This window comes from Cephus cinctus, unplaced genomic scaffold (genome assembly GCF_000341935.2).
Source record: "Cephus cinctus unplaced genomic scaffold, Ccin1 Ccin1_scaffold0101, whole genome shotgun sequence".
In the NCBI taxonomy this organism is placed as follows: Eukaryota; Metazoa; Arthropoda; class Insecta; order Hymenoptera; family Cephidae; genus Cephus; species Cephus cinctus.
In genome coordinates, this window is record NW_014332838.1 from 1,821,666 (window position 1) to 1,837,357 (window position 15,692).

The 15,692-nt window shown below is 38.1% G+C and overlaps 2 protein-coding genes across 11 annotated transcripts in view; one reads left to right on the forward strand and one right to left on the reverse strand.

The window, feature by feature from the left end:
- LOC107274722 (neuronal acetylcholine receptor subunit alpha-7) overlaps window positions 1-15,692 on the forward strand; it is an 85,718-nt gene that overhangs the window by 66,577 nt on the left and 3,449 nt on the right. The window lies entirely within an intron of this gene.
- Window positions 2,426-15,692, reverse strand: part of LOC112495422 — a 41,226-nt gene continuing 27,959 nt past the window's right edge. The window contains exons 1-4 of one of the 3 annotated variants that reach the window (XM_025092049.1): window positions 12,002-12,571; window positions 11,651-11,803; window positions 11,106-11,158; window positions 2,426-3,598 (exon numbers count right to left, since the gene is read on the reverse strand). In XM_025092049.1, the coding sequence (XP_024947817.1) occupies window positions 3,476-3,598; window positions 11,106-11,158; window positions 11,651-11,803; window positions 12,002-12,050 (378 nt within the window). In that variant the 5' untranslated portion in view covers window positions 12,051-12,571 and the 3' untranslated portion in view covers window positions 2,426-3,475. Of the gene's footprint in view, window positions 3,599-10,698; window positions 11,804-12,001; window positions 12,572-15,692 lie in introns of those variants that run through there. The other 2 variants (XR_003061905.1, XM_025092050.1) reach the window with 2 other exon arrangements.

The following is a 15,692-nucleotide window of genomic DNA, read 5'->3' on the forward strand; positions in this document are numbered from 1 at the left end:
CCTTATTTTTATCTTATCTTGCAAGCGGCTGATAATTTGTGTTGCTGAAAGTGCCTGTACTTTTTTCAGACATTGCCTGTAACACTATTGCCTTCTGTATCTACATTACGTACAAGTATAATGTATGTTGGTTGATGTTTGGTATGTTTGATACTAAAGGGCGCACGCCACCTTTGTCGCAGTACGATCGTCTGTCTTTCGGATTGCGATAATTTATCCAGATAAACAGATCTTTGTCAAATAGAATTTTCTTTGGCTTATTATTATGACGATACGGGTACGAATTTTTTTTTTCTTTTTTTTTTTTCACGAACACGCAGAACATTCGTAGCACACTTTTCTAATTCGAAGGCGTCGATCGTGCCGTATTTGTAAAAAACAACAGTGCAATTTCGCATAGTATATATTTATCTATTATATGACATACATAGATATAGTTACGAGCTATATTACGTGATGTTATTAATCACGTGGACGAATTTGAAAAATACAGGAATTACAAGAGGGCATAATATACTACGTGATCGTCATGCGATAGTTTGTTTAAAATCTGTTTTATTTATAAAATACAAAGCTTTATACATATAACAAAGTTTTTTCTTTTTGCATCAATTTTTAAGGGAAAATTAAATAGGTTTCTATAAAATTTAATTTGATTACGTACCAAGCAACGAAGTTCGAATTCACTCTTCGTAATTGGTCCATTTGTGGCCATTTCGTTTTCCGGTGTTTTATCATTGTAACATGTATACATCGTATCACTGACGAAGCGGATATTGAATTTCTGCGTACCGAATGTATCAGCGAAGATGCGGGTTTGCAGTGAAACGGTGCACGATTTTGAAGATCTAATGTGACACCCATTAAACATTTTCTATTGATTGAGTATCGATGCCGCGTAATGTTATTGTTCGTTCGATTTTTTTCCGCAAATAAAAATATTATTTTTGCTATTTCAAATGATATCGAAAAATAGTAAATGCAAAAGTCATAGGACAAGAAAAAAAGAAAGAAATAAAAAAAATTTTATACGGATAAAAAAAAGGATTACAATATGTTTCAGTCACACTGTACTGGTTCGCGTCTGAACATAAATATCTTCCTTATTATGTATGCTATCCGTATGAACTTCTTCTATCTCTATTCTTTTTTCTTGCTCTGTGACTGTTGCATTCCACTTTTTTAATTATCATTTGAAATGGTAAAGATAATTTCTTTTATATGCGAATGGCAATTGAATGAACAAGAATTATATGCGCAATCGATAATCAATCAAAAAATATTCAGAGATTGTCACATCAGATTTTCGAAATCACGCACCGTATCACCACAAACTTGCGTCTTACTTGATGCAGTCTGTATACGGCGTCGTCGTAACAATAAACTTCAAAGTGTCGATTCATTGAAATTTATATTAAAGAGTGAAGAAAAATAAGAATTAATCTCTAGAAGCTTTCAAGGACTGCGTACATTTTACTTGAGATCCTCAATTGTCGCAGGTATGTACTGTAAGCTGCGCAGGCGCATTCGACTCCAATTTTATAGACCGTATTCGTCTTTTATTACCATCGCCAGAGACACACTGAGAGCCATTAAAGCCACGACTCTAGGTATACAAATACCAGAAAGACAAATTGAACATCAAGATGTCCGTAAATTACGTAGGAACCATTACGGAAAGAGATAGCAATAATAATAATTCGTTATGGAATCGGACCGTGCTACGTGAACCATTAGAAATGATTGTACTATCAACGTAAAACATTTTATGTTTTATTTGTTTCAAACAAGGAACAAAAAATCTGTTTTTAAACTCCGTAGAAAAGACTTTTTTGGTGGAATTTACGAGTCATCGTGAATTCTCGTAAATTTTACAAAATCTTCACATCGTTTGAAACTCGTTCAGTTAATTGACGCTTGGAGCGCTGCCACGGTCTGGTGAATAAAAATTCAAGGTTAAGTCGCATCCTTGCATCTCTGCAAAATACACCGTATGCTCGTATAACGACTTGAAATCATGTTATTATTGATCCAGGAATTTGAATTTTTATTTTACTTCATAATAATTATAATTAATTCATGTAAATCACAAAGCGACAAAATTAAGCTCCCGAGTGTGACATAACCTAGTCGCTCTTAATACTTCACACGGTAGGTGAAGAACTGTACTACCAAATGATAAAGTCTGATACACATGAAAGATGTAGGTCGCACGTGATAAAGTCCAATTTAAAAGCAATCAGCCAACTTGCTGCCCACCTTGCACGAATCTAATATCATTTTCTTGTTCCTCGTTCTGTGATCCGTGATCGATAAATCGGATGCCTAGACTGTTTCTTATCAATGATTGTCGAAGGTATGAAGATTCTTTGATAAACTCATACAAAATTCTCTCTCTCTCTCTCTCTCTCTCTCTCTCTCTCTCTCTCTCTCTCTCTCTCTGACTTGTCAAGAAATGAGATTACTTTTCGATATGCTGCTTTCAAGATCTTATGCATCTACGTGAAGGTACAACGTACTCTGTATCACAATACTTTGAATTTCCTTTTACGAGAGCGGACTACACTTTGATCACTTTTTTATTGAAAACTTCATTTTCTCCATTTCCCTTTTGATTTTCGTAAATAAAATAGTCGATTTCACAATGGGAGTAACGAGCATGAATTCGGCACTTGCAAGCTCACAGGGTTACTATCGGATGTGTATTATAGATACTAGAAAAGGTGCCAAACGTTCTCCAAGTTCACGTTGATGCAACTTTTCATGAAGCTGCTTCTGCACCATGCCTCTCAAAAGCACTTTAGGTACGTGTGGGTCAGGTAAACGCGAATTTAACGACTGAGAGACCGGACGTTCGTCAACACTATTTAATAAACGTCCACGGTGTATACTCGTAAGTTGTAGTAAAGAGAGCAAGGGAAGGTAGAAGCGGCAGGAACGTTGTCAAGATTTTCCACACTTTTGAATCGGCACCGCTCCAAAACCGACGAAAACTTTCGAAAGCAAAAGAGGAAAGCCACGGGAACAGGGATGCAAGGAAGTAAAAGGAAGCATAGTCTGAATTTATCCGTGCTAGCACGGCAATGTCAGTGAAATATAAAAGTCCCGTAAAATCTCCCATAAAAGTTTCGTCCGTTCCAACGTGACTGTATACTGTGTGTATATATATATATATATTCATGTATGTATACGTATATACTATAAATAGTGACCGCAACATCGCTCGACGCCTCTCTGGCTAAGGGTTCAACAACCGTTTGTTCCAACTGAGTGAAACTAAAAATGTATTGGGAATCATTGAAAATACGACGATCCAAATGTTTTAGGAGATTTTATGAAACTTTATTGATTAAATGAAAAAAAAGTTCTCAGGTCGACAAAATGTATGGGGGAAGAAAAAGGACACGTTCGTGACGGTCAGATTCGATACGATACGATTGGTGTGTGTGATGTTGCAGGTGTGACGATCCTGTTGTCACAGACGGTGTTTTCGCTGCTGGTGGCCCACGTGTTGACGCGATCCTCCGAAGCGGTGCCACTTATAGGTACCGGACTCACCTATCCTTCCAACTATGGGGAGTTTTCCTTGCAGCTGCAGCTGCAATGGAGCAAGAATATTTTACTTGGTTACCTGATTGATTAATCAATGAGATTTTTGGATTATCGATCCGTTATCATGAAAACTCCCCATATGTCATCTCGTCACGCGTAGAATGCCTAATCTTATCTATCCCTCTGAATCACTATCAGTTTCAAAATATTCATCGCACCCTCGCAAGACGCAGGATCTCTGAGCGATACTGAAACTGCGAATTACGTAAAGCGACGTTGTTCTTGTTATTCGAAATTTTCATGCGTGTTTGTTGTTCTTAAGTATTTTTTTTTATTACGAATTTCAATTATTTTATTGAAAAAGATCATGATTTTTTGGGGTCAATGATTTGTATACAGTGAAAAGCAACGTTGTTTTATGTAAAATTCATTTTCTCCCGAAAATGGCGCTTTGATCGAAATTTTTTTATATCTTATATATCGTTTAATAGTATATTAAATTTCGAGGCAAAATCGTGTGACGTGAAACCAAAAAAAAACAACATATTTTTACTCAATTTTACACGTTATACGTATACGTAAAAATGATCTGTCTCGAAGTTTAAGGGAGAATTTTTGTCAGATTAAAAATCTATCTCGCCAGTCGCTGTGATTTCCCTGAGCATCTTCCAAATCTCTCTCTCCCACTTTCGCATTAAACTGAAAGGTCTTTATAAAATGCCTTACGATAAATGCATGATTAAAATGCATTATGCATCACTCGTCTAAATTCGAATCGAGCGATTAAATGGTACTCCGTAAACTCGGCTTGAGTAATACCTATACTATTAGATTCTTCCTACGCATATAAAATTCTTTTTGTCTACCTAGTGTAAGTGAATTATTATATTTTTGCCTTTGATAATAATATGCTATAAGAAGCATTGTACAATATGGTATGTACTATAATGTACTACATATAACATACTTTTGCAACGACATATACTGCTTTCAATTGCAATAACTTTTCGTTCGGTGATGCAAATCTTTGTGCATAATAAACTTATTTTTTTTCTAAATCTCTGCTGTAAATTTTTTCTAAAATTTTTCTCATCCGAATTTCCTCGAAACATATTCAATTCTCAGCAATAAAATATCTGAAAAGCATATACATAAATCGAAAAGTATGATAAACAATGGCAACCGTTATATCGTATTATAAATGCGACATCGGCTGAATAATGGTAACAGTAACGATATCCATAAATAAAACTACACTTCCATTCAATCTTTTCTTTATCTCTCTGAAACGTCTTGCGCAACACAACGAATGACAACTGCTATTTCATTTTTAAGTAGGATGCGCAAACAATAAAGAGAAGCGGCATGGAAACTTGCTCTTAGAATCTAACGAGTCTGACAAAACGCATCCGTATTGCTTTAGCACGTGAGCGTATATAACTAACAGTATCCATACCGCTTATGAATATTCTAGGATGAAAAGAAAAAGCAACCAAGCCTACGTACAGGGTATGTATGAAACATGCGAGTGAATGAACTTGAGTTACAGGCAATGTCTGCTGAATGATCAATGCTTTCGATTAATTACTTGCAAGGCCTCAATTTTTTATTTCTTCACGCGCCTATTCGAAGCAGCAACATATACCCCGTTTGTGATTCTCCGCGCGTAATCGCGATGCCAAAATAAATATTTATTATCAGAGAAAAATAATGAAACTTCATCCATTCGTCATTACCACAGCATGAGCATTCAGCACCGATATATTACCATGAGTACAATTAGCACGTATCGAATGTTTACAAAATCCATCTACTGTATCATCTCATCGTAATCAACATAAAAGCTACAGCTTCCCGATACAGTGTAACTAAACTCCAGCAATTAATCGACCCAGGCTACGATCTGTCTCAATCAGTGGCAAGAGGGGTGGGTAAATATATCTAGTATCAAGGAAACCATTACAAGATACATTCTTCATCGTAACTCCGTTCGGTTCCGTTTAGCGATATCCACCCTCCTAGTATTCGCTCAAAGGAAGCGTTAATTGTGATTAAAGTAACAGTAGCTATCATTTTGCATACAAGCACAGTACTATAACAACAACAACACAGAGTACAGTCACGAGGAACTAAGTAATGTCGTCACCTCTTTCCGCAAAACCACCTCATCTGCCTAGCAAACCACCCGTTTCAGGACAGAAGCGAACAACTAAGCCTCAAAGTAATTATCGAAAATTCCGATTCCGTTTGAAGCCTTACTTTCGTGGTACGACCAATAACTTTGCCCTCGAACTCCCCCTCGGGCCCCCCACGGCTCATCCGAACAATGAGAAATTAGGGACACAGTTCATGTTATTGAATCCCATATTGTTTGCCGAGATAACAACATTGCGATCCCCGGCTAATGAACGGCCTCTCGGTTAAGCGACAGAGTAAACGGATATCATTGTGCAGAATGGCTGCACTGCTGGACGCGTGAATTACAGTGGCTACTCGTGTGGTATATGGCGGTGACTCGAGACGGTGGACTGTATCTATATCGTAGAGACGCTCAATTGCATAATATCGAGGTATGCTGTCCTGAGGTCGCAAGGGGGAAAAAAGTCTGTGGGACAACGAGAGAGTCGTATATGTATACCGTATATGGAAAATAAGGAACGTCGATAGGATCGTAATCGGTATCGTGCGGATTCACTGAGGTCGAATCTGTAGCGCGTGTGGATACAGCCTTCTGAATGTCCACATAGTGATACACGTGTGAGTACGTGAAAGTTTTGCGGAATCCGTGTTAGTCAATGTTGTGAAAGACGACTCTGAGTTGGGGGGGTGACTCATGGTTTGAGTTTAGGGTAGTTTCCCTAGTTCTTACAAGTTCCCCGTGCATGTGGTATACATAGAACGTCGATGCTCCGAGTTTTCGAGTTTCTTGAAATTTGGCTGCAAAGTCGTTTATCGCTCGGAGAATTGATTGGTTGCAGTTATTGATAGCGCGAACGTTATGTTTATCAGGATTTGAAAAAGTTAACTTGAATCAGGTATAGATGGAAATCCGTGACACCAGAGACGGACTATGTATCACGTGTAAATTGAAGTGTGAAATTCATGGGCGATTATGAAATTCTCGGAGAACAACCGTCCAAGTGTGTTCAATATTCTGGTAGCGGAGGGGTGGTATTGGGAATGGCCGTGGGTAAGGTAGGTCGCCGGTAAATATTTGAGTCTCTGCATCGCTTCGTGGTCCCTGGGAACCTTCGGGAACGAACGAAACGGAAGGGAAGCATGCCGGATTATTCCCAGATGAGTCCTAAACCATTCCCAATTTTTATCACGAACTCCTAACCTCTACCGTGATAGGGTACCAATGCAGAGCCTGTCCTGGGCTATTTACTATTTAAGCTGGGAATACATTCCACTTTGGATTCGACTGCCATGTACATCTATATACACAGACTCACGTATGTACTGTGTGATTTGGTGGGTCGGGAGCATCGACGGGATGTAATTCAGTTTTTAGTAGCGGAAACACCAAGAATTTATGTAGTGTACACAACATATATATCTGGTATATATACATAAAGGTATGTACACACATCTCTCTATAGGGTACTGTGCAGCATCAATTCCTCTCCTTCGAAAGCATTACACTTCTCGATTGACCAAAGCTACGTTACAGCTGGTTAATATTCATTTTTTTCCTTCTCCCCTTATTTTTCTCTATCTCTTTGCCACAAACCACTAGGACAGGGAGAAAGTCTTTCGACGGGATTTTCCCTCTTTCATGCAAATTAAACAGCCTGGAATATCGTTCGGTAAGTTCGGAGGCTTCGTCGCGATGGAACCATTTTTTTTTCTTCCACCCCCCCCCCTACACCCTTCCTTTTCTTTTATCTTTTCTCCTCTTCTTTTAAATCTTTGCCTTTCCCCTCTCCCGTCTTCCTTTGCTCAGACTCTTAGCCAGATTGTAGAACCTAGAGGCGGCCGAGATAAAAGCATCTTGGAACTTCGACCATATCCAGGAACCTTTCCAGGATGTCCTCCGATCCCTTGTAGAATATTTCAGTAGATCGTTACGCGAACTAATACTTTATTCACCCTAATAAATTGCGTAAGATTTGCCGAACGAATTAGCGAACCGTGACGACCTACCGGCGAGGGTAGTTTTTTAAATTTATTTTCTTACGGGGACATCCCCTACATACCCTGAATCATATATAAGAGAAAGTACTGAACTTTGATGAAAATAGTCCAAAAGTTATTATTTTCCTTATCTAAGTCGTTATCTCTAAACGCAATACTTGATTTTGCTTGCGACAAGTAAAAGTCACGTGATTCATATAGGGGGGGAAAAAATATTACAATTTCTTCCACGTACAATATTTACGTCACTGACGGGGATGACGATGGGGGTAGCAAGATAACTCCCATATATTTCATTCTCGATCCTTACGACTGTTTTGTAACCTCGAGACACTTAGTAGAGAAAATTTGGAAAATTCCTTATGTAGTAAAACTTCGTCACATTATAAAGAGAGGTTACACAAGTTCATAAATTCACGTTAAATATATACGAGCGCTTTTTATACTTTTGCTTTGGCTAAAGTTTCTTTTTCTCTTAGCAGCTTTATCTCTCTTTCAGTGGCTAACATCAAGCCCCCACGAAAGCTTGTGTGCGTGTGAATGTGTTACGGATATTCAAATTTCGACCCTCGTCATACCTATACTATATATACGCTGTACCAAGTAAATTGAAAGAAAAGCTCGATAATCGATCATCCAATCAATTCTTAAGGTTATGCGACTGCCTTGTCGACCTAGCTATCAGCAGTAGAAATTATGAGTGTTTATAAAAAAAATAAAGCTGAGAATGACAAAAAAAGACATTGTAAAAAATGTAAGAAAATCGCCATTACTAACGTTGCGTCTATAAAGATTGCTTGTAAATTCTCTTCTAACGTAGGCTTGCCTCTGTCGCTCTGTTGCCCACTTTATCCACGTAGATCACCTGAAGTAATTAAATATACTATAAAGTTGTTTTCTCTAACAGCTCGCCTCTGGGAACGTGACTTTAGTTCTTCAAGCATCAAGCTCACCTTAATTAGATAAAAATTGGATGGAGCACTTTTAACACAGTCACGATGAATGATATCTACTGTGTTCATATTTTTGTTGAAACGTCATCAAAATTTTTAGTCAATTGCAGAACACGCGCTATATTGACAGTCCACAGTGGAAATTTGAAATGCGAATGCCACTAATGTTATATCGCGTTGACAGGTATAATTGCGTTGAAAACGGCTTTCCGCTTCATATCCATATAACGGGATGGATCTGTCACGTGACCGTGTTAAAACTGTTCGTTTACCTCAAATTGAACACTCATATTCGGTGGATGATAATCTGACACCGGTGAAAATTTTCTTAAAGCAATGACGTTTGAATAGCAACGTGAACTTCTCGCCCGGGACATTTTCCACCTACACGGCGGTAACGTTGTACGTTGATGTACTGAATTTTTCGTTTTATTCTCATAAGAGAAAAAGGGCATCGCGTGATGTCACATTTTATACGAAAAATCTCCTGCCCGTTTCTGGAAATATGAACGTACTAGATCCATACGCTTGTATCCTACGTTCCACGTGCATCTGTACCGTGTGATACGTATAGGAGTAAAACTAAAGAAAATGACCCGCTCGAGAATCACGGATATTCGAATGGGGCGAAAATTTAAACTGCCTATAATTAATAACCGTAAGACAACGTTTAAAAGGATAGTAGCACGCTAATGCAGTATGTATTTAGAGAATCGCACATTCACGAATGATATTAACGATAGACGATAACAGGGATGAAATTTAAAAAATCAACAACAAAATTATATCTAATAACTACCTATGACAACCCAACTACTACGATACCTGTACTTATGTTTTTCGAGATCTTGAAAAACTTTCCTACTTTCTCTTTTTATTTCTCCACCTTTTATTTTGTATACTCAATTTTCCAGACTCCCTAGCAACTTTCTCTTACACGCTTACTCTTTCGCTCTTTGTCTCCTATCTTCCTTTTCCTCTGTCTATATCACTTTTCCTAATGGCCGAAATCCTACAAAACATCGACTCTGACAGTGAGCCACCAGCAGCGGTAAACTCGTGGTAGACGAACCGAAGGTTTATCTTAACGCGTGTATATATATATATACACACTATATATGTTACTCTTCCGCTCGCGTGTCCAATGACTGCAATTACGTTGTTCGTCCCTTATCACCTATTAGCGTAAACGATGATAAAATGGCGATGAGTCACTCGCAACACTTCACCCTTACGACGAGGACTCTTTTTATTTTCACGTATGAAAAATCCAAAGGAAGCAAAGTCCATAGTTCAAAAAGTCGTAACGACTCGCGGCAGACTCCAAGTATCATGCAACATTAAGGAATTCTCGAGCCTGAACATTTATTGCTTTATCACTGTACAGATACGGCAGTAACGAATTTACCCGTGCGTTTACGTGCCATTGACGATTATCGTGAAGCGCAAACAGTGAACGATAGCGAGATTGAAGGAGCACTTGAATGTTAGCTACAAGTGTAAAAACGTAGTCCCTCGAAAATGGCCAATAATCCAGTAAGGCTAATGACTTTGTACAAAGTCGTTACGTCGCGTCCGACAATGACTGCAAATGGTCGCAGAAAAGTTTTCCCATCGCGACGATTGTCGGCCGAGAGTCGCCGTAATGTTAGAGTGCGAAAAAAAAGAGAAATCGTTTGTCGTAAATACAGCCGCAGTGACAGCGTAAATCTATACGAATCATATTTTTCCACCTTTTAACGCGACCAGATAAAAGTTATTTAAATCGCGAATAATGTCGCAACGTTCTCACAGTATCATCTTCCACTTTTCTTCTCTTCTTTACTCTCTCTTTATCTTTCCTTCTCATCCTTTTACTCCCAAGGAAACACATTTCCGCGTCGCAACTCAGCTGAGCTCAAGACTGAACGCTTCCACGGAGATGAAATTCGTTTTAACGGGGCGAAATAGTCTCTCCTTCAACCAATAACGATACCCGCGAGAACCAACTCAAAATTCCACTGGGGCTCCGAGGAGCCACGTGATAGGCTGGCGCCGTTCCAGATCTTCTTTTTACCTTTTTCGTATTCAACGTGCATTTGCAACCAACTTCCTGTAAGCGGCAAGAATTAATGTTCGCGCAGTTTGCAGTATCGATCTTCGCCACCGGTGGCGCGTCAGTCAGCGGGAGTTGAAATATTATACAGAGATATTTTTTTTCAAATTTCCCGCCCTCACGGTTCTCCCGCTTTTCTCATTCTCTTGCTCGCTCTTATTGCTTCACTGTGGCAAATGAAAACGCGAAGCAACGGTTATATACCCAGGTGCAAATTTAAAGATACTAAATGATTCAGGCTCGAACGGTTTAGTGTAACTGTGGCTTTCAGACAATTGGCACATCCCTGTGTTTTAACGTTGTTCTTATCTATGCATTTTCGTTCGATAACACCTGTGTCTATAGCGTCTACCAGTTGTTGTACATACCCTAATGTTTATTACACACATGGATGTTGCGACTAAGATCACCCACCACATGTCTGTAAACACACAACGCGCATTCTCATTAATTTCCAAAAAACACCCGACACTCTTTAAGCACTTGTAAAATTACAAGCACGAACGATTGAGAAAAATAAGGAATATAAAAAAGCACGAAAACAACATGTACACGCTATTCGAAAATATTTCCTCCTCTTATAATCGTTCGCATATTAATCGTTCGTCGTGCCGAACCTACGACGTACTCGTCGCAAGATGAGTCAATCTGCCAAAGCAGAGGGGGGGTCACCTGCGAATTAAAAAAAAAAGCAATTCCCAAATGCAATTAAGTTCCCAATTACATTTGCTGACGCAATCCAAAGTAATCAAAAGTATATAATTGCCAGTAGTCGCATCAACTAAGATTTTGAATAAAAGCATTAAAGATCTTTTAATTTCATACTTTCAAGTCAGCTGCAGCTGCGGTCACATTGATGTAGAATAAAACGCGTGGAATTTAAGCCATCGGATTGAAAAAAAAAAAAATTTACCTTCGTTCCAGACGTCATTTTCTATCGGTCGATAAATCATAAACGATTTTCGTACCAGTCGCACTTTTAATCCAGATACATAGGATTCGATCGAAATGTGTTTGCGGCCCCATTTCATCACGTGGATATACGTCCATATACCGGGTGTCATATCTAAAACATGAAAACACATGTAAATCTACCATTCCTGTTACAGGAATAACGTAATTGCATCAGAGTCAAGTAGACGCGGTCGGGTCTCGAATATTTAGCGAGTCGACTCATCTTGCGGTGTGAACGTCCGTATTAAAAATCTTTTGACTAAAATATTAATTTTATAAATAATCAATATCTAATTCTACCGGTACTTACCGTTCTGTCCGTATTTCTTGTAACGTGAAATTTCATTGTGAACGTGCATTGCTCAATGTATTCATTACACACGTATGTTCTTTTCTACGTTGACTGTACTTTACGTACCTTCTCGATACATCCGGCTTGTACGTACGGTTTCACATTATCAATGAGGACGGCACTGATAGCTTTATGGAATTAACGTTTAGTCATTCAGCTTTGCATTTTGTCAATTGGAAAATTACGTGGGGACGAACACTCGTCGATGCAGCCTGCCGTATATGTATATTCCGAATGGACCATAATTGAAAACTATATCTAACGGATCTACCAGATCCCTGATCGAGGGCAAACATTTCGAAGAATTCGTACAAATAGAATTGCCATTTCTAATCCGATTTTCCGCACAGCGGGAAGAGAACGTGTTTCGCGAAACTATCGGCGCTTCTATTTGCGTGAAAACGGATTAGGTATGTTTCAATGGTTTTGGGATGAGCATTGCTATACCTATGCGTTACATATATCTATTTACATTGGAATTTTTATTAGGTAAGAATTTCAATCGGATTCAATTTCATCACGTTCTCATTCGGCTTACCGTGTCTCTATGCTATTGACGTTATATGTAAATCAAACAATTACTGCAGTTCGATTATTTAGCGGAAATAATTGTTACTGGATAGGTAAATGACGCTCTTGCTAAGTAAAGTTTATTTATCGAGAAATTCTGGATCGAATCGAATGTCCATTGCTCTGTCTGCATCCATAGTATATATATGTATATATACATATATAGTCTAAACCGGTTTACACGGGAATGAGAGAATCGAGTTTTCATTTCATTTCGTAAACTCACTTTCGCGCTTATTTTCGTACGAACTTCCGATAAATCTATTGCATCTAGCGTCCCGACATTTATGAGAACGTTACAACGTACCGGAAACGAAGCGATAACGCGAGAGCGCAGGCGCAGAAATTAATCGGCGAAAAATCGGCATTAACCCTGCCGAGATAGAATGAACGTATTTAACCAATTATGTATAAACTGAATCTGCCTACTTGATTCAGGCTTATCACGGACAGAACGGTAATGCTGACTATGTTAATAAACAATGTCAATAGTAAAAAGAGATATGAAACAGATAATGCGCAAAAGAGAGAGACACGTTATTTTTTTTTAAATTAAAAGAATGGATTTAAATTTCACGGCTTGGGGATGTGCTCTCGAGTGTAATTCTCGTGCTAGGTTCTCGCGATCAGCTGAGGTAACACGCACGAAGCGTACTTTGAGAGTCTTTCGTTATACATTTTAAAAAAATATTAAATCGATTTTTTCTTATCGCAAATCTCATGCAGTTTTTCAAATTCTCTGTTATCGATAAATGTCCAAGTATATATACCGGGTGTACCACAGCAAATGGTAACGAAACATCACCGTGTAGCAACTTCTTCAGTGTGATCGCACGATGATAGGTTGCGGTGGAGGCTGTTAACGCCTTCTTTTGATACACCCTGTATATATGCTTGTATTTGCTAAATATAGGGATGCTTTTGTCACGAAATGCCAGGCGCGTTGTGGCCACTCACAGTGGCGTAACAAAGTTGAGCCAATAGCAGGCAGGAATTACGTAATTCTTCGGTGCAACGTGCGTCGTACGAGTCGTTATAAAATTTCGAAATTATTTCATCACGGCGTGTTTAAATTGATTTTTTATTAAAAAAAAAATTTTTGTCATCTTAAGGTTTAGATGTTAAACGAATTAACAAGAATTTCATTATTTTTTAACACTTACTTTGACTCTTCGTTTAATGGCTGGTTTCTTAAAATACTTGTTGAATACGTTGTGAAGAATCCTCAAGTCGCACATTGTATATCTCCGTTTGCTTACCCGTGAAAGGAATTGAATACGACTTCACGTCAACTGGAATTCTTGAAATTCGAAAAAAAGAGGACTATGAGATTGCAAGTAAATAAAAAAAAGCAAATTGTCGTTGCACGGTTACTTTTTTTCATTCATCTTTTTTTAACGGAATACCGTCAATCGACACAAGGCTTCCCAAGTCCGGATTCACTGTGCGAATTTAAACGAGAAGAAAACGAAAAAGTAAAAAAAATGAGCCAATTCACGTAAAAACGTTATTTATCCGATATACAATCCATTCGAATGCTCCCGAGCATTTGGGACCGTTTCCACGAGAAAACTAACGCGACTCTCAATCGAACGTAAACGCGAATACAAATATAAAAACGAACGATTTTCAATCCGAAAATTTCTCTAGTTTTTACTAAAAATTCATATAAAAGTGGCATTTTTCACGATCTTCAGATTCCTTGAAATCGTTCGCGAACGTCCCGCGAATATGGGTATTACGTTTTGAAACCAGCAATTTACATAAAAGTTGATAGCGCACGTACTTATCTATCTACCTATGTATACCCATAGCTATAAATGAACATCCGATATTAAAATTTCTTTTCACAATCAAAACTAAGAAACCCAACCTTAACTTCTCGCTGTTACTCAAGGTATATTCCGAGTTTCGCGATCAAACCAGTCATTGCAGTCACGATATTAAGCTTTAAATGGGAGTTCACGTCAAGTTTGGTACACTACGTTTTCCGTTTCATTTCCGTTTAAAAGCAGATTGGACATGAAGTCATAGCGAGTACCATTAATTCCAAAGCCAATTAAACGAAGTGTAACTTCTAAAAGTCGTTGTTCACCTCGAAAACAAGATTGATAAAAATTTCTTGAAAAAAAGTACATATAGGCATATAGGCACTTTCCTTTGAAATACACAAAACATATTATCCGCTTCGACATATTGCATCGACAATGATAAATATTTTATTTAAATTTTTCAAAATGGCCGTCGGTACGTAAAGATCTTCCGAATACGAAAGACACACGATTTTCTTTTCCATTTGTATCGATTATATAAATTTTTGATTTTCGATCAATCAAATAGTCAATTATGCCCTAAAATCGAAAAGTCTTCTTGATTATTATAACGTACTACTATAATCACTCTGTTTTGACTATACAAGCCTTCTTAATCCGGTTGTTATCGTGCAGTGGAAATGCAGCAAGTGTAAGAAGTTGATACTCGTCTCTTTGCTTGGCATGATTATGTTGTCTCACAAGATCTAATTACCTTTCGTATACGATGGGCTTGAAGAAAGTAACGGGAACGTAACATATACACCTTACATGCTATCTTTTATATTTTTATCTCGTATAGTGTCACTAGTGTAGAATAGAGGGTTTTAGACTTCTCGAAAAACTTACGGCTCCGCTGCTTCTCAAATTTATCGACTGCATAATCGTTTTAATTTTTTCGACAAAGCATACGACGCGCAAGACAGCCGATGCGCGTGTTTTACGTCACTTGATTGGAAGCGCGAAAAAGCCAATTATCAAGATTACGGCAAAAGCTTGCGGGTCTCTGTGATTAATTTACAATATAATCAAGCTTATCGTCACGCGATAAGATCGACCGTGAAATCGTGTTATTTTTTTCATATACTCTACAAAGGAAAAAAAATTGAAAAAAAATTTTTTCGATGCAATTTTTTTCAAACTTTCCGACAATATCGATTCCTCGTATTAGGAATATCACTTCTCGATTGAATCGCGCGGGGCATTGATTTTTATTCCGCCGCTAATCGACGGCGCAATCTATCGTATTTTCGAATTAATTTTGTATA